General features: G+C 41.7%; 1 protein-coding gene across 1 annotated transcript; it reads left to right on the top strand.

Moving 5' to 3' along the window:
- Positions 1-2,339: 2,339 nt before the first annotated feature.
- On the top strand, positions 2,340-21,756 carry LOC106565834 (chemokine-like protein TAFA-4). Its single transcript, XM_082959568.1, has 4 exons — positions 2,340-2,346; positions 2,716-2,871; positions 16,519-16,643; positions 19,140-21,756. Exons 1-4 carry the CDS (start codon positions 2,340-2,342, stop codon positions 19,149-19,151), a joined length of 300 nt encoding a protein of 99 aa, XP_082815694.1. The 3' UTR covers positions 19,152-21,756.
- The last annotated feature ends 510 nt before the right edge of the window (positions 21,757-22,266 follow it).

Genomic DNA, 22,266 nt, shown 5'->3' with positions numbered 1-22,266 from the left:
ACACACACACACACACACACACACACACACACACACACACACACACACACACACTCTCTCTCTCTCCCTATTTCTCTAGCACACATGCATACACACACACACACACACACACACACACACACACACTCTCTCTCTCTCTCTCTCTCTCTCTACTCCACTTTACCTGTGGTAGAAAAAAACAAGATTGTTTTTCAGATGGGGCACTAGCTATTCCTTCTTTACCCAGGCATTGGTATGCAGACTGTGGTACAGGATGCTACACTAACAAGGGGATTGTTTTTGAAGGGAATTTTGTGTTTGAGATAGATGTGAGAAATGGGATGGCGTGTGTGTGTGTGTGTGTGTTTGTGTGTGCATTTGTGTTTGTGTGTGTGTGCATTTGTGTGTGTGTGTGTGTGTGTGTTTGTGTGTGCATTTGTGTTTGTGTGTGTGTGCATTTGTGTGTGTGTGTGTGTGTGTGTGTGTGGTGTGTGTGTGTGTGCATTTGTGTTTGTGTGTGTGTGCATTGTGTGTGTGTGTGTGTGTGTGGTGTGTGTGTGTGTGTGTGTGTGTGTGTGTGTGTGTGTGTGTGTGTGTGTGTGTGTGTGAGCATCTATAGGTGTAATCCGCCAGCTCCTTGTGCCTCTGGGGAGATTGGGACAGAGGACTGAGGAAAATGAAAACAGAGGGATGATGGCGGAGGAGTGCCCTCAGAGCGAGGGATCATTGAGAGGGCTTTCTGGAGAAGAGAACAAACAAACCTTAAATCAGGAAAGATGAGAGGGGCCATGGCCTGTCGAAATAGAACCTTCTATATAGTGTGCATGTGTGTGTTTGTGTGTGTTAGGAAGGTTACTCTGCTCATTCAACTCAGGGTTAAGCAGGAAATGATTTGAACTTTATACAAAGTGGTGTGAAATCTCACTTTACCATAGTTGTAACATACTGTAAATGGATTCATATTGAACATGTACAGACAGTTTGCATCCCACACTCAAACATTTGCCTCTGTCGTACTCCCACATAAATGTGTTGAAACATTGTGTACGGACTACTGTAAAACCACACAAAACATGTGGGTAGAAATCTAAACGGCTAAAAGTAATATTCATCAATAAGAAATAGCCACGTGAGAGTTAAATCCAGGCAGTGAAACAGAAGGCTAAAGTTGTTAGGGAGTTTTATAAAATAATTTGTAACCAATGGCAGGTTGTGAGCATGTTGATAAATATTTAAATGTTACAGTTTCGTTATCCTTATACAGTACATACAAGGACAAGTCATCAGAAATAGAGGTATTGTAAACCAGTTGGCTACTGTGAAAACATATCATGGTGTTGTATACCATTTCTGACCCATGCAACATTGTAAAAGATCACCTTTTCTACGTGACTTGTCAACTGATAATATATCCCCTGTCTCTCTGCTTGACATTCATCAGCTTACAGTGTATCAATGAAATTCAGATAATGAGTGGAATATATTAAATACAACCCAGGTATTTCAGCAGCGCATTGTACACTACAATATCATTCCAAATGATAGCACATAGAGTGACTCTTTACACTTTGTAACTGATAATGATGTAGAATGATGATGTAGTATTTACAGCCACATCTATATATGATTTGGTTTCCCTTCAACATAAAATTGCTACATTTATGAAGTAGAAATATAGAAATGTACAGTGTTCAGCAGTTATCAAACTAAATGCATTAACTAGGCACTACATAATGGCTCAGTAGTTATCCGTTTTTAGTAGTTTGATTAGGTGATAGTTCATTGTATTGTTAACAAATGACAAGAAAATCATATCAAAAGTAGTCTAAATTGACTACTATATTGCATTTTGAAAGCAGATACTTACAGTAAATTGATCATGTATCCAAATTGAAAGATCTATTTTTATTGCAGTGAACAAGTTACTTTGTGAATTTGTTTGTGCTTAGTCAGTTGAAAATATGCTTACACTCTCCTATGGCTTCCCCGTAGGAGAGCCCTCTTTGGTTCCAAAGAGAACACTTTTTTGTTCCATGTAGAACCCTATGTGGAAAGGGTCCTACATGGAATCCAAAAGGGTTCTACCTGGAACCAAAAATGGTTCTTCACAGGGTTCTCCTATGGGGACAGCCAAAGAACCATGTTAGGTTCTAGATAGCACCTTTTTTGCTAAGAATGTAGAGTTTTTAAACACAAGCAATTTTGCGCTTAGAATTGTTAAAATGCACCACATACTGGTGAAAATTGCACCAAAGTTATTAAAAAAAGCTGTACTATGACTAAGAAAAACTTTTGGTTTGATTATATCCTCATTTAAATAACGTTAGTAGAATTTTCTTTAGAAGATAACCCTGCACACAATGAAAGGTCAGGCTTTTAATGTTAATGATGCTGTTGAGCTGAGAAAGGACCTGGGTGTCGGCATAACTGCAGTTACTCTTATATTGAAATTGAAACTGTCTGCCTCTTTAGAATAATTCCTTGTGTTTATACAACTGTAAATAATTCAACAGTTTTTTTCTATTGTAAAAACTCTGAATACTCAATGTGTGGTTTTGTCCATTATTGTATTTTGATAGAAGTGGCTGTTTTTAAGTGCAAATATTGAAATACTACTGCACCAGCAACCACATTGAACAATGTTATTTCTCTCTCTCTCTCTCTCTCTCTCTCCTCTCTCTCTCTCTCTCTCTCTCTCTCTCTCTCTCTCTCTCTCTCTCTCTCTCTCTCTCTCAGCCTCCTACCAGGTGAAGCAGGGGACGTGTGAGGTGGTGGCCATCCACCGCTGTTGTAATAAGAACAAGATTGAGGAGCGTTCTCAGACCGTCAAGTGCTCCTGTTTCCCAGGCCAGGTCGCTGGCACAACCAGAACCAGGCCCTCCTGTGTGGAAGGTAAACATACATTGTGTGGGTGTGTGTGTGAAGATCACACCAGAGCTGTGTTTGAAGGTCTTGATGAATTCACCTCACAGCCAGACACAGGAAGCTGGCACGAGCTTGAATAGTCTCACAAAGTGCTTTAGCTCTCTACTTCATGATAAAGTGGGTCTGTATTTCTCTGTTGTGCACAGTAGTCTGTCCCCCATCCTGTCTTTAGTATATCATGTAACATTAAAGGTTAGGGCCACAGCAGACTAATGCAGGTGCTGGAGGATTATTCTGCACTGTTGCGGGAAATATACTACATCTGTCAGCCTGATGTTTAAAAGGAATTTAATTTGGGAAAACATTCCATTTCACATCTATTCAAGCCTTTCCACCATATACCAGATGTTCATAGAAGAAATCTCTTGCACTTTGTCATATCACTAGACTCAACATTGTTGGATTATGTTAAAACAAATAAGACCCTGCACTATCAAGAAATATTATATTTATTTATAAAAAAGATTGCAGTAAAAGGTGTGTGTTCGTGTGTGTTTGTTGATGTGTGTGGAAGGGGGTTGTATGTGTATGTGAGAGAGACGGATGGATTGATGGAAAAATGGAGCGAGATTAAGTTATGAATGGGATGGAGTTGTTTTAGCGATGCTAGTGAGAGAAAACCCAGGGATCATTTTGATCGAACTTCCATTGCCGTCTGTTGGCTCTGAGGGTTTCTGCCCTGGAGGGAGAGACAGAGCCACTGAGTGGCCATGTCCGAATACCCATATGTACGTCCTAAATAGTAGATATAAACACAACAGCTCTTTTTTCATTAAACTATTTGTTCTTTCCATGATATTTAAAAACGTTGTTAGTTAAAACAGTACAAAACAATTGATCTCAAACAACATAGTCAAGCTTAACGTTGCACGCAGGCTACGCCTGATTTAGAAGGACCTCATGATTTACCTACTATTTACCAAAACAGTTTCATCTATATTTTTTGTAGCTGTCTATTTACTATCACAAACCGATGCTGGCACTAAGATCGCAATCAATGAGCTGTATAGGGCCGTAAGCAAACAAGAAGATGCACATCAAGAGGCAGTGCTCCTAGTGGCCATTGATTTTAATGCAGGGAAACTGAAATCCATTTCAGCAATTGTTTTCCATCATGTCACCTGTGCAAATAGAGGTGACAAAACTCTAGATCACCTTTACTGCACACATAGAGACACATACAAAGCTCTCCCTCGCTCTCAATTTGGCAAATCTGACTGTAACTATATCCTCCTGATTCCTGCTTACAGGCAAAAACTCAAACAGGAAGTACCAGTGGGAGTGGTCAGATGATGCGGATGCTAAATTACAGGACTTTATCACTAGAAAAGAAAAGCACACGCTTTTTCAGTTCTGCCCACACATTTTCTGTAAGATTGAGGTCAGGGCTTGTGATGGCCACTACAATAACTTGACCTTGTTGTCCTTAAGCCATTTTGCCACAACTTTGGAAGTATGCTTGGGGTCATTGTCCATTTGGAAGACCCATTTGCGACCAAGCTTTAACTTCCTGACTGATGTCTTGAGATGTTGCTTCAATATATCCACAGAATTTTCCATCCTCATGATGCCATCTATTTTGTGAAATGCACCAGTCCCTCCTGCAGCAAAGCACCACCACAACATGATGCTGCCACCCCCGTGCTTCACGGTTGGGATGGTGTTCTTTTGGCTTGCAAGCCTCCCCCTTTTTCCTCCAAACATACTGTAACAATGGTCATTATGGCCAAACAGTTCTAATTTTGTTTCATCAGACCAGAGGACATTTCTCCAAAAAGTATGATTTTTGTCCCCATGTGCAGTGCAAACCGTAGTCGGGCTTTTCTTATGGCAGTTTTGGAGCAGTGGCTTCTTCCTTGCTCAGTGGCCTTTCAGGTTATGTCTATATGGGACTTGTTTTACTGTGGATATAGATACTTTGTACCTGTTTTCTCCAGCATCTTCACAAGATCCTTTGCTGTTGTTCTGGGATTGATTTGCACTTTTCCCACCAAAGTACGTTCATCTCTAGGAGACAGAACGCGTCTCCTCCTGACCGGTATGACAGCTGCGTGGTCCCATGGTGTTTATACTTGCGTACTATTGTTTGTACAGATGAACGTGGTACCTTCAGGTGTTTGGAAATTGCTCCCAAGGATGAACCAGACTTGTGGAGGTCTACACATTTTTTTCTGAAGGTCTTGGCTGATTTATTTAGATTTTCCCATGATTTCAAGCAAAGAGGCACTGAGTTTGAAGGTAGGCCTTGAAATACATCAACAGGTACACCTCCAATTGACTCAAATTATGTAATTTAGCCTATCAGAAGCTTCTGAAGCCATAATATAATTTTCTGCAATTTTCCAACCTGTTCATCTTAGTGTACACTTCTGACCCACTGGAATTGTGATACAGTGAATGATAAGTGAAATAATCTGTTTGTAAACAATTGTTGGAAAAATTACTTGCGTCATGCACAAAGTAGATGTCCTAACCAACTTGCCAAAACTCAGTTTGTTTACAAGAAATTTGTGGAGTGGTTGAAAAAGTTGTTTTAATGACTCCAACCTAAGTGTATGTAAACTTCTGACTCCAACTGTATATATATACTGTATATATATATTTTTGTTTGTTTGTTTTTGTTTGTATGTATGTGTTGGGCTTTTCGCTACACCTGCAATAACATCTGCTAAATATGTGTATGTGACCAATCATTTATTTTATAGATTGTTTGTTTGTATGTGTTGTGCTTTAGCTAAGATTATTCTTTACAAAGTCAAGTATATTTGTCCAATTGTTCTTTGACTAGCACCATTCATTCTCGCTGTCGATAATTCTAATGTTATAACTCCCAATAGTAACTGTAACCACTGGTGAATTGGGATAGAGTGGGGAGATTGCCAACATATTTTTGTTTTGCGTCAGTGCTGCCTGCCTGCGAGAAGTAATCGTCTCTGATTGATTGAGAGATTCAAGGAGCTATCATCGTTAAGTAACAGCAGATGTATCACATTGAATTTTGACATTCATACACTTCTAAATTCATTTTGTAAGTTTGTCCCAGAAACTTTTTGGTCTAATTACGTCTTTATTCATGATATCCATGCATTTAGTAAAAAAATTAATAAGGTGTTTGTCTGCCTCTGTTTTTGCCGTATTGGCTTATCCAATCCAAACTTCTTCTTAACTAAGCTATCTACAAGGTTTTGGTAAACTATGATAAATTCTGTGACCACCTAATGCCTTGAGTAATGAATGCCTGCTTACATCACATTGAGCGATAGGCTACTCATTCGGTACAAGAGCTATTAGGAATAGAGAGAGGAGAGGGGAATAGAGAGAGAAGAGGGGAAGAGAGAGAGGAGAGGGGAAGAGAGAGAGGAGAGGGGAAGATAGAGAGGAGAGGGGAATAGAGAGAGCAGAGGGGAAGAGAGAGAGGAAGAGATAGAGGAGAGGGGAAGAGAGAGAGGAGAGGGGAAGAGAGAGAGGAGAGGGGCAGAGAGAGAGGAGAGGGGAAGAGAGAGAGAGAGGAGAGGGGGAAGAGAGAGAGGAAGAGAGAGAGAGGAGAAGAGAGAGAGGCCAGTCGAACTGATGCCAGTGGAGATACATGAATTGTGCAAGAAGGGAACAGTGAAAACAGAGCGATGTCTTAATAAAACATGTGGGTAATTCATATATTAATCTATTGTTCATAGCCCTATGCTGCCATATGACCTGAGCATGTGCTATGCAAGTCAGAGACAAAAAATCTCCGCTGGAGAAAGATTTAGATTGGCCTATCATAAACATAAATTAAAATGTGATGTCAGCAATCAGCATAATCACACTAAAATGTCTAATGGTTGTACATGTCATCTTCATCATATGCTATTATCGCATAGCTGTCTATCCCCCTTAAAACTTTCCTTGTCAATTAATTTGATAGGCTACATTGTTTTAGCATTATCCTATAGGCCGATAGGTTTTTAATGGCCAACATTTTTAGGAAAGGATAACTGTGACTCATTTCAGGAAACTAGCTGTATGTCGGGCGTCACTACTTCACAGGAGTGCCATTTGAACGTAAACTTTTTTTTAAATCAAAATGCGTTTTTTTTGGGCAGTAATGCCTTCTGGAACATATGAACTTTCATGTGCCTTATTTTTGTATTTAATTTTTTATCAAACCTTTATTTAACTGGGCAAGACAGTTAAGAACACATTTTTATTTTACATTGATGGCCAACCCTGGCCAAACCGCCCCCTAACCAGACGACGCTGGGCCAATTGTGCACCGCCCTATGGGACTCCCGATCACGAGCGCGGGATCAAACCAGGATCTGTAGTCTGTAGTGATGCCTTTAGCACTGAGATGCAGTACCTTAGACCGCTGCGCCACTAGACTTAATAACAAACTTGTATGCAATCTGTAAATACAAATAAATTGTTAAATTACGAGCCTAATTAGTTTAGCCACAGAAAAAGTCAGGAACCTTCCCGCTAGCCATGATTGCCTGATAAAATGGGCAGGCTAGACATGCTGAGAGATGAGTTCAGATTGGTCTACCATGTAGCGCGCTTCTGTCTATCACATGAGCTGGTCAGTATTTGTCGGTAATCTTTTCTAATGTTGCTTTAAAAAATATATATCATGTAGTAGAACTGCAAAGGTGTTGCTCTCCACTTTCTGGAGGACCGAGTTATGAAATCAGTTGAATGAACGGTGGAATTCGACTATGATAGCTAAGGAGATGGAGAAAATTCTGGCATTTGATTGCAAATATGCAGACAAAGTCGAAAAGAGACACACAGAAGGCTGTTGTATAAAACACCTGTCTCCGAATTACATCTTCAAATTAAGCCAACCATGGAATCCGTGACAGAGCGGGAGAAGCGTCCTTCCATGTATACGGGTAAGATAGTCTAGCTAGCTACATTTTCAGATTTTACACGATTCTAATTTTGTCAGAAAGTTATTTTAATTTCGAGTTAAAGCGTACTGCTAGCTAGCTAGCTAATGTTAGCTGGCTTGCTAGTTAGCTAACATTATGTGTATGATCTGTGTAGTAATATTATTTGTAGCTCAGAGCCATTTGCATTGCTAGTTATAGCCTAATGTTAGCTAGCTAACATTGACATGGTTGGTTAGCTACCTGCAGATTCATGCATGGTAGTAATGTTATGAGTTGGGATTATGGTTAATTGTTTAGCTAGCTAGCTACATGTCTAAACAAAAGACTCCACTATGAAAGTAACCATTTTAATAGAATGTCCATGATGTCACTGCGACAACTGTCGATAGACATAGCTGGTAAATTCGCTTTGGCTATCTACTCTGATTTTAGAGCACTCGTCTGCGTGTGCCAGAGCGCAGAATAACAGACAAATTTATGAACGCTCAACACCCATTGAATTTGGCCGGTGTCAGTAAACGTTGGCAAAAAAAACAGAAATAAATTGTTGCCAGCACCACAGTTGCAGTCACCAATGCTCCGGATAACATAAAAACAGCCTAACCAGCTTTGCTATGGTGAGTAAAATGGTCAGAGTGAGCTGTTCTCTCATTTGTGTCTGGAAGTAGCTAGCAAGCCAGCCAACAGTAGCCTGTTAGCTTGGGTGCTTGACTGTTGTTGTTAGGTTAGAATGCTCAGATCAATCCTACTTCTCGTCCAGTGTGCACTCTGAATGCTCCGAACGGCCAGAGAGCACTCTGAGCACACTCTGGCACTCCAGATTGAATTTACGAACACAACCATAGAATAAACCAGCCTTTAGTCTTGAAATCTTTGGTTGTTTAGTACATGGCCTCATGTAACGGCTGTCATCGCAAGAAAACCAAGATGCAGCGGAGGTTGTGGATTCATTATAAATATTTAATAAAATGAACCACTAATAGCAAAACATCAAACAGCAACGAAAGCTAACAGTCCTGTCTGGTCAAAACGAACGAGACAGAAAACAATCCCCCACAAAACCCAAAGGAAAAACCTGCTCCTTATGTGTGACTCCCAATCAACAACAACTTCAGCTGTGCCTGACTGGGAGTCACACACGGCCCAAAACAAAGAAATACAAGAAACCTAGAAAAAGAACATAGAACGCCCACCCAATGTAACACCCTGGCCTAACCAAAATAAAGAACAAAAAAACCCTCTCTATGGCCAGGGCGTTACACCTCACATGTGAATCCTTAAAAAGCTGGGTGAGGCTAAAGCTTAAGAGGGTGTGAACGATGCTGAATAGGTGTAGACAAAGAAGACATCTCAATAGGTGTACCAAAACATTCAAGGGACATTTTCTCAAAAGTGAGGTTACAAGTTTATCTACTTTCAAAGGAGAATGACTTTCCCATTGTTTCTCAACTGTAGTGTATGATATAGAATTTTCTAGCTTTGAGTCTCTACTTTTATTCAATGAAAAAAACACCATTTCAAATGTTGCTACGTAAGACCGAATCGAGCCAGTCGGTCACAAATGAGATTTGCTGATGTGTGTTTGAGTTGCGCTGGTGGCTTTGATTGATGGGTCCTTTTGATGTGTGTGAGTTTGCTAATTCTCTCAATGTCCATTAAGACATTTTCCTAAAGTAAATTCATTAATTTCGGTTGTTATCAATTATCAATTTGGCCGAGAGTTCGGCCATGGTCCTGATATTGTCACTGCTGCCGCGGAGACGCACAAACAGCCAAGCTCTGGGCCTGCACTTTGGATAATACCGGTTAGCCTGCTACACACATGCATCCAGTTCTAGGCTGTGGCTCAATGTATTGGATAATAAAAATAATACAAATAATAATAACAAAATATTAAAATTACATGCTTTCACAAGCAAACGTGCAGTATATATTTTTATTCACAACTTCATCATGGTGTTAGTAAGACGTTCAGTCGTCCCCTCCAGTTCATTTATGGCCTTTATCACCCCTCATACACGCACGCACGCACGCACGCATGCACAAGCACACACACGCACACACACACACACACACACACACACACACACACACACACACACACACACACACACACACACACACACACACACACACACACACACACACACACACACACACACACACACACACACACACACACACACACTCAGCTCTGTCTCACAACCAATCCAGATGCATTAACCCCCCTCCAGTGGAAAATAGATAGGTTTCACGTACGTGAGCGGAGAGGATGAATCAAACAGAACAGAAATGTGTAGACAGACAGACCCGCAGCGACTGGTAAAGTAACCTCAGACTCTAGCATTAATGTCTCTGTTTAGCTTCTTCCATGCGTCTCTTTCCTTAGAAAGAGGTTGTTCTAGGCTGGCATGGTCAGGTCAGCTCCAGTGAAGACTGAACCTCCAGTCAAAAAGCTGCTTTATGTCTCAGATGCAGATGTGGAGACCTTGGAGGGGGACTTTGTCATTGTACTGTGTATGAAGAACAAAAGCATTGGACTGATGGGAGATTTGCAAATCAAGGGCATCTTACAGTTATGAAGTACAGTTGTTACTTGTAAATTATGTCATTTTATGACAAACTACCGTAACACTGTCAATGTTCAACAACAATACTTACATAAACTATTGCATAGTGATCATGGTATGAATGTTGTCATATGAATGCTTTTTTCTCTGTATTCCTTTTCACACACATCAAATATATGAGATGCTTTCCCTATAGCTGACCAATAGAGGACACTCTTTACCAGTCATATGTCTTGTAGTAGACTGCTGGTACCCAAAGATAGGGAGAAGCCAGAGATTTGTCATGCATCTTTAGTCTTTTAACCTGATAGAAAATAATGATGAAGAGAAATAATATAACTATGATTTGATGTATGTTAGGTATTGATTAAGAGCCAAAACCCTGAATTAATACACATACATACAGTACACAGAAAAGCGCTTTTCCCTCCTAACATTAACAATGTCAGAGGGAGCTAATCCACTGTGGACATGGCTATTAAAATATCATTAGAGTCTGCAGCCAGGCACTGTGGCCTCTCAGGTAATGGAGAAAGAGAGAGGCTCTTTCCACTATCCTCCATGATGTTATGGTGTAGTCCCTCTGGGGCAGCTCTCTATGAGGGTTGACTGACTGGACTGAGAACTCCAATGTTTTTTTTATTTTGTATTTATTTCACCTTTATTTAACCAGGTAGGCCAGTTGAGAACAAGTTCTCATTTACAACTGTGACCTGGCCAAGATAAAGCAAAGCAGTGCAACAAAAACAACAACACAGTTACACATGGGATAAACAAACGTACAGTCAATAACACAATAGAAAATCTGTATACAGTATGTGCAAATTAAGTAAGGAGGTAAGGCAATAAATAGGCCATAGTGGCGAAGTAATTACAATTTAGCAATTAACACTGGAGTGATAGATGTGCAGATGAGGATGTGCAAGTAGAAATACTGGTGTGCAAAAGAGCAGAAAAAACAAAAAGCAAATATGGGGATGAGATAGGTAGTAGGTTGGATGGGCTATTTACAGATGGGCTGTGTACAGCTGCAGCGATCGGTAAGCTGCTCTGACAGCCGATGTTTGAAGTTAGTGAGGGAGTCTCCAACTTCAGTGATTTTTGCAATTCGTTCCAGTCATTGACAGCAGAGAACTGGAAGGAAAGGCGGCCAAAGGAGGTGTTGGCTTTGGGGATGACCAGGGAAATATACCTGCTGGAGCGCATGCTATGGGTGGATGTTGCTATGGTGACCAGTGAGCTGAGATAAGGTGGAGCTTTGCCTAGCACTGACCTGCAGCCAGTGAGTTTGGCGGCGAATATGTAGCGAGGACCAGCCAACGAGAGCATACAGGTCTCAATGGTGGGTAGTATATGGGGCTTTGGTGACAAAACGGATGGCACTGTGATAAACTGCATCCAAAATGCTGAGTAGAGTGTTGGAGGATATTTTATAAATGACATCGCCGAAGTCAAGGATTGGCAGGATAGTCAGTTTTACGAGGGTATGTTTAGCAGCATGAGTGAAGTAGGCTTTGTTGCGAAATAGGAAGCCGATTCTAGATTTAATTTTGGATTGGAGATGCTTAATATGAGTCTGGAAGGAGAGTTTACAGTCTAGCCAGACACCTAGGTATTTATAGTTGTCCATATATTCTAAGTCAGAACCGTCCAGAGTAGTGATGCTAGGCGGGTCGGCGGGCATGGACAGCGATCGGTTGAAGAGCATGTATTTAGTTTTACTAGCGTTTAAGAGCAGTTGGAGGCCACGGAAGGAGTGTTGTATGGCATCAAAGCTTGTTTGGAGGTTTGTTAACACAGTGTCTGAAGAAGGGCCAGATGTATACAGTATGGTGTCGTCTGCGAAGAGGTGGATCAAGGAATCAACCGCAGCAATAGCAACATCTTGATATATACAGAGAAAAGAGTCGGCCAGAGAATTGAACCCTGTGGTACCCCCATAGAGACTGCCAGGGGTCCGGACAACAGGCCCTCCGATTTGACACACTGAACTCTGTCTGAGAAGTAGTTAGTGAACCAGGCGAGGCAGTCATTAGAGACACCAAGGCTGTTGAGTCTGCCGATAAGAATACGGTGATTGACAGAGTCGAAAGCCTTGGCCAGGTCGATGAAGACGGCTGCACAGTACTGTTTTTTTTATCGATGGTGTTTATGATATCGTTTAGTACCTTGAGCATGGCTGAGGTACCATCATGACCAGCTCGGAAACCGGATTGCATAGCGGAGAAGGTACGGTAGGATTTCAGATGGTCGGTGATCTGTTTGTTCACTTGGCTTTCGAAGACTTTAGAAAGGCAGGGCAGGATGGATATAGGTCTGTAACAGTTTGGGTCTAGAGCGTCTCCCCCTTTGAAGAGGGCGGATGACCGAAGTCGCTTTCCAATCTTTAGGTGCTGCTGTGTTAAACTTTGACCCTCAGTTAACATATACTGTTGCAGTACAAGTCTCTTTCTTTTCTCTCTCAATCTCTCCCCCCTAAATGTTTGTAGGCCTATATAGTTAGATAGTTCATGATTCTAAAGGTGAAGTGCAGTAAAACATGTTTTATATAACAAACTATCACTATAGATACTGTCTCCACTGTGTGAGTGGCACATCACTAACGGCTCAGAACCATAAAGTATCCTCGGCAGACTGACGTCCATACTCTGTCACCAGCCAGATGGCCTTCCCCTCACCTTCTCTGGTGTACTGGTGATGAGTGTTCTAAGGTTCAGGTGAGGGACATCTCCATTAAATGTAAAAGACTGCAGTTTCCAACAGCTCTACATTGGAAAGACATTCTGAAAATAGTCAGTCCATTACTGATGGTCAATGAAAGAGATATGTGCTGAATGGTCTGGTCCATTACTGGTCGTTAAGTCCCACCTATTATCAATATGATAGATTATTAAAGAGCACCAGCTAACATTTTCCTGGATTACTGTATATCAGAATATCACCGCTTTTTCCCTCTTCTTTTGTTATTTTCTTGAAGTGCATTCCCTTTGGGCTTTACATGGGAAATACTGTTTTTAGCAGTGTGGTGGTTAATAACGTCTGGGTTGGAGGTAGAAGCAGAGGGTGGGAAGTCCCCTGATGACTTCATTCCTGCTGCAGGCAGCTCACGGCTCTTAAATTCAGTCTCTGGGGTGAAACGCATAATGGCCAATAAGCAAAGGTTGAGGAGATCACCTCTATTTATCAGGATGCTCCGTAGGGATGTCCATGTGGAGACTTGGGCGCTCAGTGCCTGCACTGGATTATTCTACATTATTCTACAACATTATCCTGTGTCAAAGTCAGCATTACCAGCCAAGTCAATATGGATCTAAATCAGGCCATTTCAGGCTCAGCAGTGCAGAGTGGGGGAGGAGAGGCAGGCATAATCTAATAGAGCAGCGTGAATGGATTTAGATTGTTATCGCTGAGCTTGGCTTCGATGGGGGACTCTGTGTGAGGTGCTGTGTTATTGAGCTCTCTCCTCAATGCTGGTTTTCTCTTAACTAATGCGACCCCGCTGTTCGTCTATGTGATTACGCTCAGGTGTGCGCGTGTGTGTGTGTATGGCATTGTGAGTCTGAATCTGTCTCTGCACACACAGAGACACACACTTAACCTGATGTTTTGACAGGCAGTGTATTCACAGGCTGAATGAATCTGCTGTGACCTGTGACATTTGTCAGTGCTGCGGTGGATTGACATCATCTCTGTGTAATCCTCTAGGCAGACTTCAGGTATGGCTCCCCCACATACCATATTTAGATAGACACACCCTGAGACAAGCCACAAACCCAGGGATTTGGGAAGACAACACTAAGTCACTCATTGCCACGGCATTCATGGAAGGTGCCATTGACATCTGCTTTCAGCAGAGTTACTGAGACATTTCCTAGAGAAGTTTCGACTCATTTCTGAGTGAAGCTCCAGTAGTCAAATGTTTAATGTTATGTGGAGTATGGCTTCTGGAGGGCAGCTAGCAACACGCTGCTCTGCTCTCTGTCAGATAATGGTGGTAATTCTGTCATTAGACTGACTCATCACAGACTGCTGATGAAGAGAGATGGATCTCTTGGAGAAGAGATTAGGAAAAGTTTGGTTCATATTTCCAGACATAGATCCCAAACTTTATCGCTTTGTGTGTTTGTACATCAATTAAATGAATCAGGGATGTGTAAGTGCAGTGCATGGATTTATGTAGCTGAGTGGTAGCCTTTGATGAACAGGTAGGCTATGAAAATGAACTAGTCCATGTCAGCACCTCTCAGTACTTCTCTTCATTATCATGGTTCACCACTGCTCCTCTCTGGTGCCTTGTTGTTGCTATCTATCCAATAGCCTCTGACCCTCCAATGACATGAGCTATTAGCCACTCCCGTCCATTCTACAGAATAACAGGCAGGTCTGCGATGTCACAGCCTCCCCGCCCACTCTGTAGAACCTGAGGTGAAGAACTCCAACTGTAATGGCTCTTCTCCAGGCCATACTCATTAACTCTAAATAACATGGTGGTAGCGTAAAGCACCACGGCAGACACCATAATGGAAACATTAACGACCATTACACAGTCATTGGTTTTTAGAACTACTTACTGTCACGGAGCTCATGCATCATAACAGCATGTTCTCTGGAGTGCTCTGCCAGGCTTAGCGTCATTTATTGAGGGGAGTCTTTGTCTTCTTGAATGGTTTCTTCCTTTCTCTCCCTCGTTTACGCTCTCTCTCTCTCTCTCTGTTTCTCTTTCTTCTCCTCTGTGTCTATCTCTTCCTCAATTTCACCCTCAATTTCACAATTTCAATATTTCTCTCTCTCTCTCTCGCTCCCTCTCTCTCTTCCCCTCTCTCTCTCTTTGGTAAGACACAGTCTTGGTGAACTCTTCCCGTCATCTCTCTCTCTCTCTCTCTCAGTCGGGGGTTCTTACATGACGCTTGAGAGGATTTGCTCGTGTTTTTTTGCATAATTCCATTTAAAGCCCATTTTGCTGCAGATTTCACCCCCTCCTCCCTTTGTGAGGAACAATAGGCCTTATAACAGGACTCTATGGCAGACTCCCTCTAAACAACTATCATTTGCCTCTTTTAATTGATTGGTTTATCAAAGTTGGATACATGCTGGAGAGTTCACACCATGACTCTCCAATCCTCCCATACCAGTATAAAAGGAAGAATAGATGGATGGATGGAGACAGATCCTTCTGCCTGGTTTTGGCCATCTCACCGTCTAGACAGGTCAGATTGGATGGATCACTGACTAGCCTCCACTGAAAGTAGATAATCAGAGTGAGAGGAAACTCTGCACCGAAGTAAATATCTGTGTCAGTGCATAGTGGGGGTGATATTGATAGGTTAACATCAAATACATCATACACATACTCTTTTTGCTGTAAAGACAAATCTGTTTGTCTATTTGCTGTGTGTGTGTGTGTGTGTGTGTGTGTGTGTGTGTGTGTGTGTGTGTGTGTGTGTGTGTGTGTGTGTGTGTGTGTGTGTGTGTGTGTGTGGGTGGGTGGGTGGGTGGGTGGGTGGGTGCGCGTGCGTGCGTGCGTGCGTGTGTGTGCGTGTTTGATTCATTTTATTTGAGAAAAGCGGTTGAATGTGCTGTCCAGTCATATTACTTTTGTCTGATCTGACATCATACCAATCAAAGAGATCATGTTTATAAAGTTGAGAGTCTTGAACGGACACCTTTCATGTTAGATTGAAATATTTCAAGGTTGTTATTGGCACACACAACTTCCCATTGTCTGGCAGCCAGTATTGTGAAAGTGCTTCTGGCTTTTTAACAGCTCTTCAGCACCAGGTGATATTGATTATGTGACATGCAAAAGCCTTGAGGGAAAATAATACCTTTTAATCCTGATTCAAAACCAGCTTTTATGCGTAGATTCTTGCCAAACACAGAGGGCAAAAAGGTTTGACTTTGAAATGTTTTCATTTCACAATGTTCACTTAATAGGCTTTTTGGATAGAATGCTGGCAAAAGCTTTTGTGGTTTTAACAGGTGGTTGTCTGCTTTTGTGCCATATCAATGTATAAAAACATACTGACTGTGGCTGAGCCAATCTACTCCTACTTCCAGGTTACTCTCCTCTCTATTGAATCTATTCTCTCCTGCACACTGCTCTGCCCTGTACTTTCCATCCTCTCAGTATCAGGTCTCTCAGTGCTCTCTCTCTCTCCTGTCCCCTCCTCCAGCCTCCATCGTGATTCAGAAGTGGTGGTGTCAGATGAACCCCTGCATGGAGGGAGAGGAGTGTAAGGTGCTCCCTGACCTTACCGGCTGGTCCTGCAGTACTGGGAACAAAGTCAAAACCACCAAAGTGAGAAGACTGGGTCCTTTTCCACTGTGTGTGTGTGTGTGTGTGTGTGTGTGTGTGTGTGTGTGTGTGTGTGTGTGTGTGTGTGTGTGTGTGTGTGTGTGTGTGTGTGTGTGTGTGTGTGTGTGTGTGTGTGTGTGTGTGTGTGTGTGGGTGGATGACGGGGCGAAAAGAGACCTTGTCGGTCATTACTGAAGGTGTAACTGAAGAATACTTGAGCTTCAGTTTCTACTGTATGATTATTATTTAGCCACTAATTCATTTACAGTCTTTGATAATGACAAAATAACATTCCTTCATTATTCCTTCAGATTCTAAGCTGTGGGGGGAGTTCTACTAAGCTAACATATGGAATTGTTTTAAGATGGTAATACCAAGGATCATTTAGCTATTTAGGTCAGGAAACGATATATATATATATATTTTTACATGTATTTAACCCCGTATTATAGGCACTAAACTATCTCCATATATACTTCCATACATTTTTTTAACCGGTACCCAGCTACCTTCAGACTAGTCTTGTGAGGCTAGTGACCGTCCTAGAGCAAAATAACTTACATGTACGTGATCGTGAGAGACTCAACATTCCATGTTTCGGATGCTACAGACAAAAGGTGACAGATCGGCTGTACCAACTTCAGACGAGTCCCGTGACTCTTGTGGGGGAGAACTCCATGATGTTCGTGAGAGTCTTATCTTTCTAATAGGGGTTCTAATACTTTACAGGCCAAACCATTAGGATGCTGTGAGAAGACTGATTTTCGGATTGTCTCGTGGTCTGATAAACACTGCTTTAGCTCTACCACCTTTTACCGCAGAGGAAGGGTGACCGGTGGATATGATATATTGGGAAGCAGCCCATGCTAAAAACAGATATCTCTAGCTTAAACTGACGGATTATGAAGGGGATGCTGTTATTATGCTAATTAGATTTCCGCGGGGGCGGTTCATCAATACGCAATCTGAAAACAACAACATAAGAAAACATCCTATCGGTATCTACAGCAGAAAGTGTCCCTTGAGGAACCCATGAAGTCCACAAAGTACTTAGGAAATGTCTGACAGTTCTATCACATTCTCCAGCTTGGGTAAAGTTTGATGTCTATTCAATTGACACCCTTTTTTCCCATACAGCATTTTGTCTCAATGAATGTTTCGTAAAGGAACTATCAAGATGAGGAAGCTTACACTGCTATTCAGTTTTTTTAAAGATGGCATAGTTGGGGCAGAGGTGTAGGTACGGTAGTGTATTAGGCTAATCCTCTAAACACCGAATGCTTTGATCAGAAATAACCACAAAAAGACCCACTTTATGTTTCATAAACAGAAAGTCTATGGAAGAAATGAACCAATCGTCTGTGGAGCACCAAGTGAGCATTGTTTGTTAATTGTCTGTAAAGATGTGACAAGAGGGATGGAAAATGAATGGCAGAGAGAAAACCAAGCTGCGCATACTGTATGTACACACTGCAACGCTAAACCTGACAAGCAGTATGGTAATCACTGCTGTTCATATGAGATAAACTGATTTTAATGAAGATCCTTCACAGCCTTTCTAATCTGTTGATGTGTTAAAGTTCATTTGCGGGACTGACTGACGGACGGGTGTGGGTGTGTGTGTTGTGGGATGGAGCAGGTGTGGTTTACTCACAGGTGAAACATAAAAAGAAAAACAGTTGTGGGGAGCACACAGGCACCATAAGAGTAATTGCTCAGAGAGACGGAATAACAGCAGAACATCTGTCGCATTCATTAGAATGCATTATGGCTAGGGGTTCCATGGAGGCTTTCAATTTAAGAGTCCTAATTATATTGGTGAGGGGAAAGACGGAGGGATGAATGGCCGCTAAGAGACTACCGTTAGAATTAATGACCCTGGGCCTTTGAACCACTGAAAAACTGATAGGTGAAGTCATCACCATCCTCTATCGCTTTCTCTCTCTCTCTCTCTCTGACTGTCTAACCAATCAGCTATTAAGAATTGGGGAGGGAGGGCGAGGAAGAACCGTGCTGCATCAGTGGAAATTCATTCTGCATTTGCTCAATGTGGAATAGGAGCACAGTTACTAAGAGACTTGGTGGCAGATGTCACAGGAGATTTCTGCAACGAAGCCGATGCTACGGCAACAGCTCTTCCTTCCAGCGACTGTCTCCCTCTTTCTCTCCCTCCGTCTATCTGTGACCTTCTTCTGCGTTCCTCTGTGTGATGCAGACTCTCTTTCTTTTCTTTCTTTCTGTCTCTCTCACTCCCACGTTGCAGGGGTGTAGATGCCTGAGGGCGTCTAGCTCTGATGGTCCTGTAGAATGAAGGATATCACTAACAGTGGAAATACACTGGTTCATAAACGTCAGTTCCCTCTAACATCATGTGAGCGGTGGGAGGGGCTGTCAGAGGTTTTATATTGTAGAGGTGCATGCTCTGTCACTCAAAGATAATTGTTTCTGTGTCATTGGTTCAAGTCTCTTATCTACTGTGCTTTGCTTTCTATTTTCTAGGTCACACGATAGCAAGAGAATCGCTGAGCAGTGACATCACCAAGTCTCTCAACTGTTAACTCCATATGTAAAGAAAGGATGGCAATCATAACTGAGACACTTAGACTGACGATGAAGGGAAGACTGTTAGTCATCCCCTCATACCAAGCTGTGACAAAAACTACAGAACCATTAAGAACAAACTCTGATTGACAGAGACACTGAGGTAAAGTGTCACACGTACAGCCCAAAACAACTATGGACTACCGACTTTATGGATACCCAGGGGGCATACTTTATGGATACCAAGGGGGCATACTTTATGGATACCCAGGGGCATACTTTATGGATACCAAGGGGGCATACTTTATGGATACCCAGGGGGCATACTTTATGGATACCAAGGGGGCATACTTTATGGATACCCAGGGGCATACTTTATGGATACCAAGGGGGCATACTTTATAGATACCCAGGGGCATACTTTATGGATACCCAGGGGCATACTTTATGGATACCCAGGGGGCATACTTTATGGATACCCAGGGGGCATACTTTATGGATACCCAGGGGGCATACTTTATAGATACCCAGGGGGCATACTTTATGGTCAATAAAGACTACGTCTGAAGACTTTCAAGAAGACCATGTCGGAAGACTTTTGCCTGTTAATAGAGATGGGGAGATCCAAAGAGAGGTCGTTTTGACCAGTGTCTGAGGAGTTGTAATGGATGGCTGTTTTGACTAAGCATTTGTGGACATGTGTTGTCTGCAGAAAGACTGTGTTAGAGTGTGATTCTAGGGTTGTTGGACTGGATCCTGAGTCTTGCTGCTCTATCAGGATTACTTTCTATTCATGAGCTGGGAGGGGGTGGAGCTCATCACTTGTGAATTGCACATTATTGTCAAATTACTCTTGTGGGTCAAGTCACTACCATGGAGATGTTTTCTGAGAGTAATTTTGCAGTTCTAATTAGGGTTGCTAAGTAGGATCATAACATATAAAAAATTCATGTAAGATATTTGCACTAGTTGAAAACCGTTTTCGGAATGTTTTGTTTTTCTAGTTTTCTCGTCTTTTGCTGTAGATGTCACATGAAATTAAAGAGAGGAAGATATTTTGTAAGAGTTCTGCCTCTGATGTTGAAGTAGAAATGCCACTGCCCTTCTCCCTGGTAGATTTGCTTATTATAATACAAGTTGGCTCAGATTGAAGGGATCGTTAACTTTCAACATATTTAACTCTATAGGTCGTTATCAATAAAACGTCACAATACAGTGTAGAGCGTTCGATTTGGCTATGTGCTGTTTTCAAGGGATTGTTAAATAAATGTTATAACTATTTGGTTTAAATATCATCACCTCCTGAAGAGCATAGTCAGAACTACATATTTCCAATGATTCCACATTTAGATCTAACATCAGAGTAGCCTATCCATTTGGAACATATCTAGCTAGCTAAGCAAACAACATGTCATTTTAGCTTGCTTCATCAGAGATTAGGCTTTTGGAAAGAGCTTGACATCGTCCTGGTAAAATTGTCGGTCGGACTTACGTTACTGCCATCACCACTATAGATGGCAAGCAAATCAAACAATATTTAGATATAGCTAGCCATCTAGTTTATCCTCTGAAAGTTAGCTTGTTAAACAGCCATATTGACATGATCTGTTATTGGCTAGCTAGTCAATTTGATGTGGTTCATCAATCAATGTACCCTATCATGTCTGTCAGCAGCAATTGTGATAAAAACAATGTTGAAGAGGGGATAATGTTAGCTAACTTTGCTAGGTATGCCTACGTTGGTTGGAAGAAAAGGTACATTAGGTGTACTTAATATTATGTTTAACAAACTGCACAAAGTTTCTACCGGTAGCTTGCAAAGTTAACATTATCAGCTAACAGTACATCGGCAAATGTGGAACACACAAAGGATGGGAAATTAACCTAAACCACTCAGACTTGTCAGGTATAGTTCACTTTTATATCACGCAAATATCCAATTAATGTTGGCCAATATTGGGAGACATCGTAAGGCTACCTTCACGTTGGCTATCTGAAAGGACATGATCAATGAAAAGCATGCAGTTATTGCTGTATAACTTTGTCGATCGAGAGCTAAATGTGCGCAATTGTTTTGCATGGAATAATCAGACATTTGTAGTTCTGACTATGTTCTTCAAGAGGTGATGATAGTACAACCAAATAGTTAACATTTATTTAACAATCCCTTGAAAACGGCATGTGGTTCTCAATGGTTTTAGCGGAGCTGGGGTCTCCTTGCCCCCCCAGCAGTCCAAATCGAACATTCTGCTCCCTTTATTGTGACCTATTATTGATAGCAACCTACACTTTAATTCATTGAGAAGAAGCTAGTAATCTAGACATCAATTGGTCACCGACTCTTTAGATCAGAATGTTACTTTCTAGTTATCCATAAAATAAATGAAATGTGTCATTTGATTTAACTAACCCTAAAGAGCCTTTTATAGTGCTTGTCACTAACTGTGGACTAGCAACATGTGCTTCCCATGTCTCTAGTTCTGTCCAGAAACATTTGAAAACTGAAAGTCAATGATACCCTTGACATCTCTTATGTAAACTGTAAAATAGAGCACCCATAAACCATTAAAACATGCTTCTGCTTGTGTCGTGTTTCAGTTTGACAAGGAAACAACATATTTTTAATAACTAACCCTTCTCCCCATCCACATTTTGAACAATATCTATGGTAATGCTTTATTTTACAGCCCGCTGTTTGCTTGCATTTTCATCCAACATCTTTCCCCCCACAGGCCTCTATCAGTACTGTGTGTTTAGCATAATGGTGCATAAACAACCCTCTCAACCTTTGGTGCCCTGTACATATCTCTCTCTCTCTCTCTCTCTCTCTCTCCTCTCATGTGGAGGGTTAATGCAATATTTGTTTTAGCGGTATCCACAGTTCTTTCAAAGTTAGGGTGGAAGAGGACAGAGTACGTTTCCTGGGGGTTTGGAAGGTGTGGTGTGCGCGATGGCTTCTCAGCCTAGCGCGGAGGCATGGATTCAGGTGTGTTCCTGAGAATGGAGTTAAGGTGGAGGAGGTTCTGTTCGCAGTCGGTGAACAGGTAGGAGCTGAATTTATACATTCTGCTTCTAGAATGAACAA

The sequence above is a fragment of the Salmo salar genome, chromosome 12 (genome assembly GCF_965601325.2).
Source record: "Salmo salar chromosome 12, fSalSal1, whole genome shotgun sequence".
NCBI lineage: Eukaryota > Metazoa > Chordata > Actinopteri > Salmoniformes > Salmonidae > Salmo > Salmo salar.
Note: the sequence above shows the minus strand (reverse complement) of the source record. Positions and strands in the feature narration are given on the sequence as shown.

Bases quoted from the DNA above. Each gene is read 5' to 3' on its own strand.
- LOC106565834 (XM_082959568.1), top strand. The intron at 2,872-16,518 runs GTAAACATACAT...CCCCTCCTCCAG, and splicing joins CAGGCCCTCCTGTGTGGAAG to CCTCCATCGTGATTCAGAAG.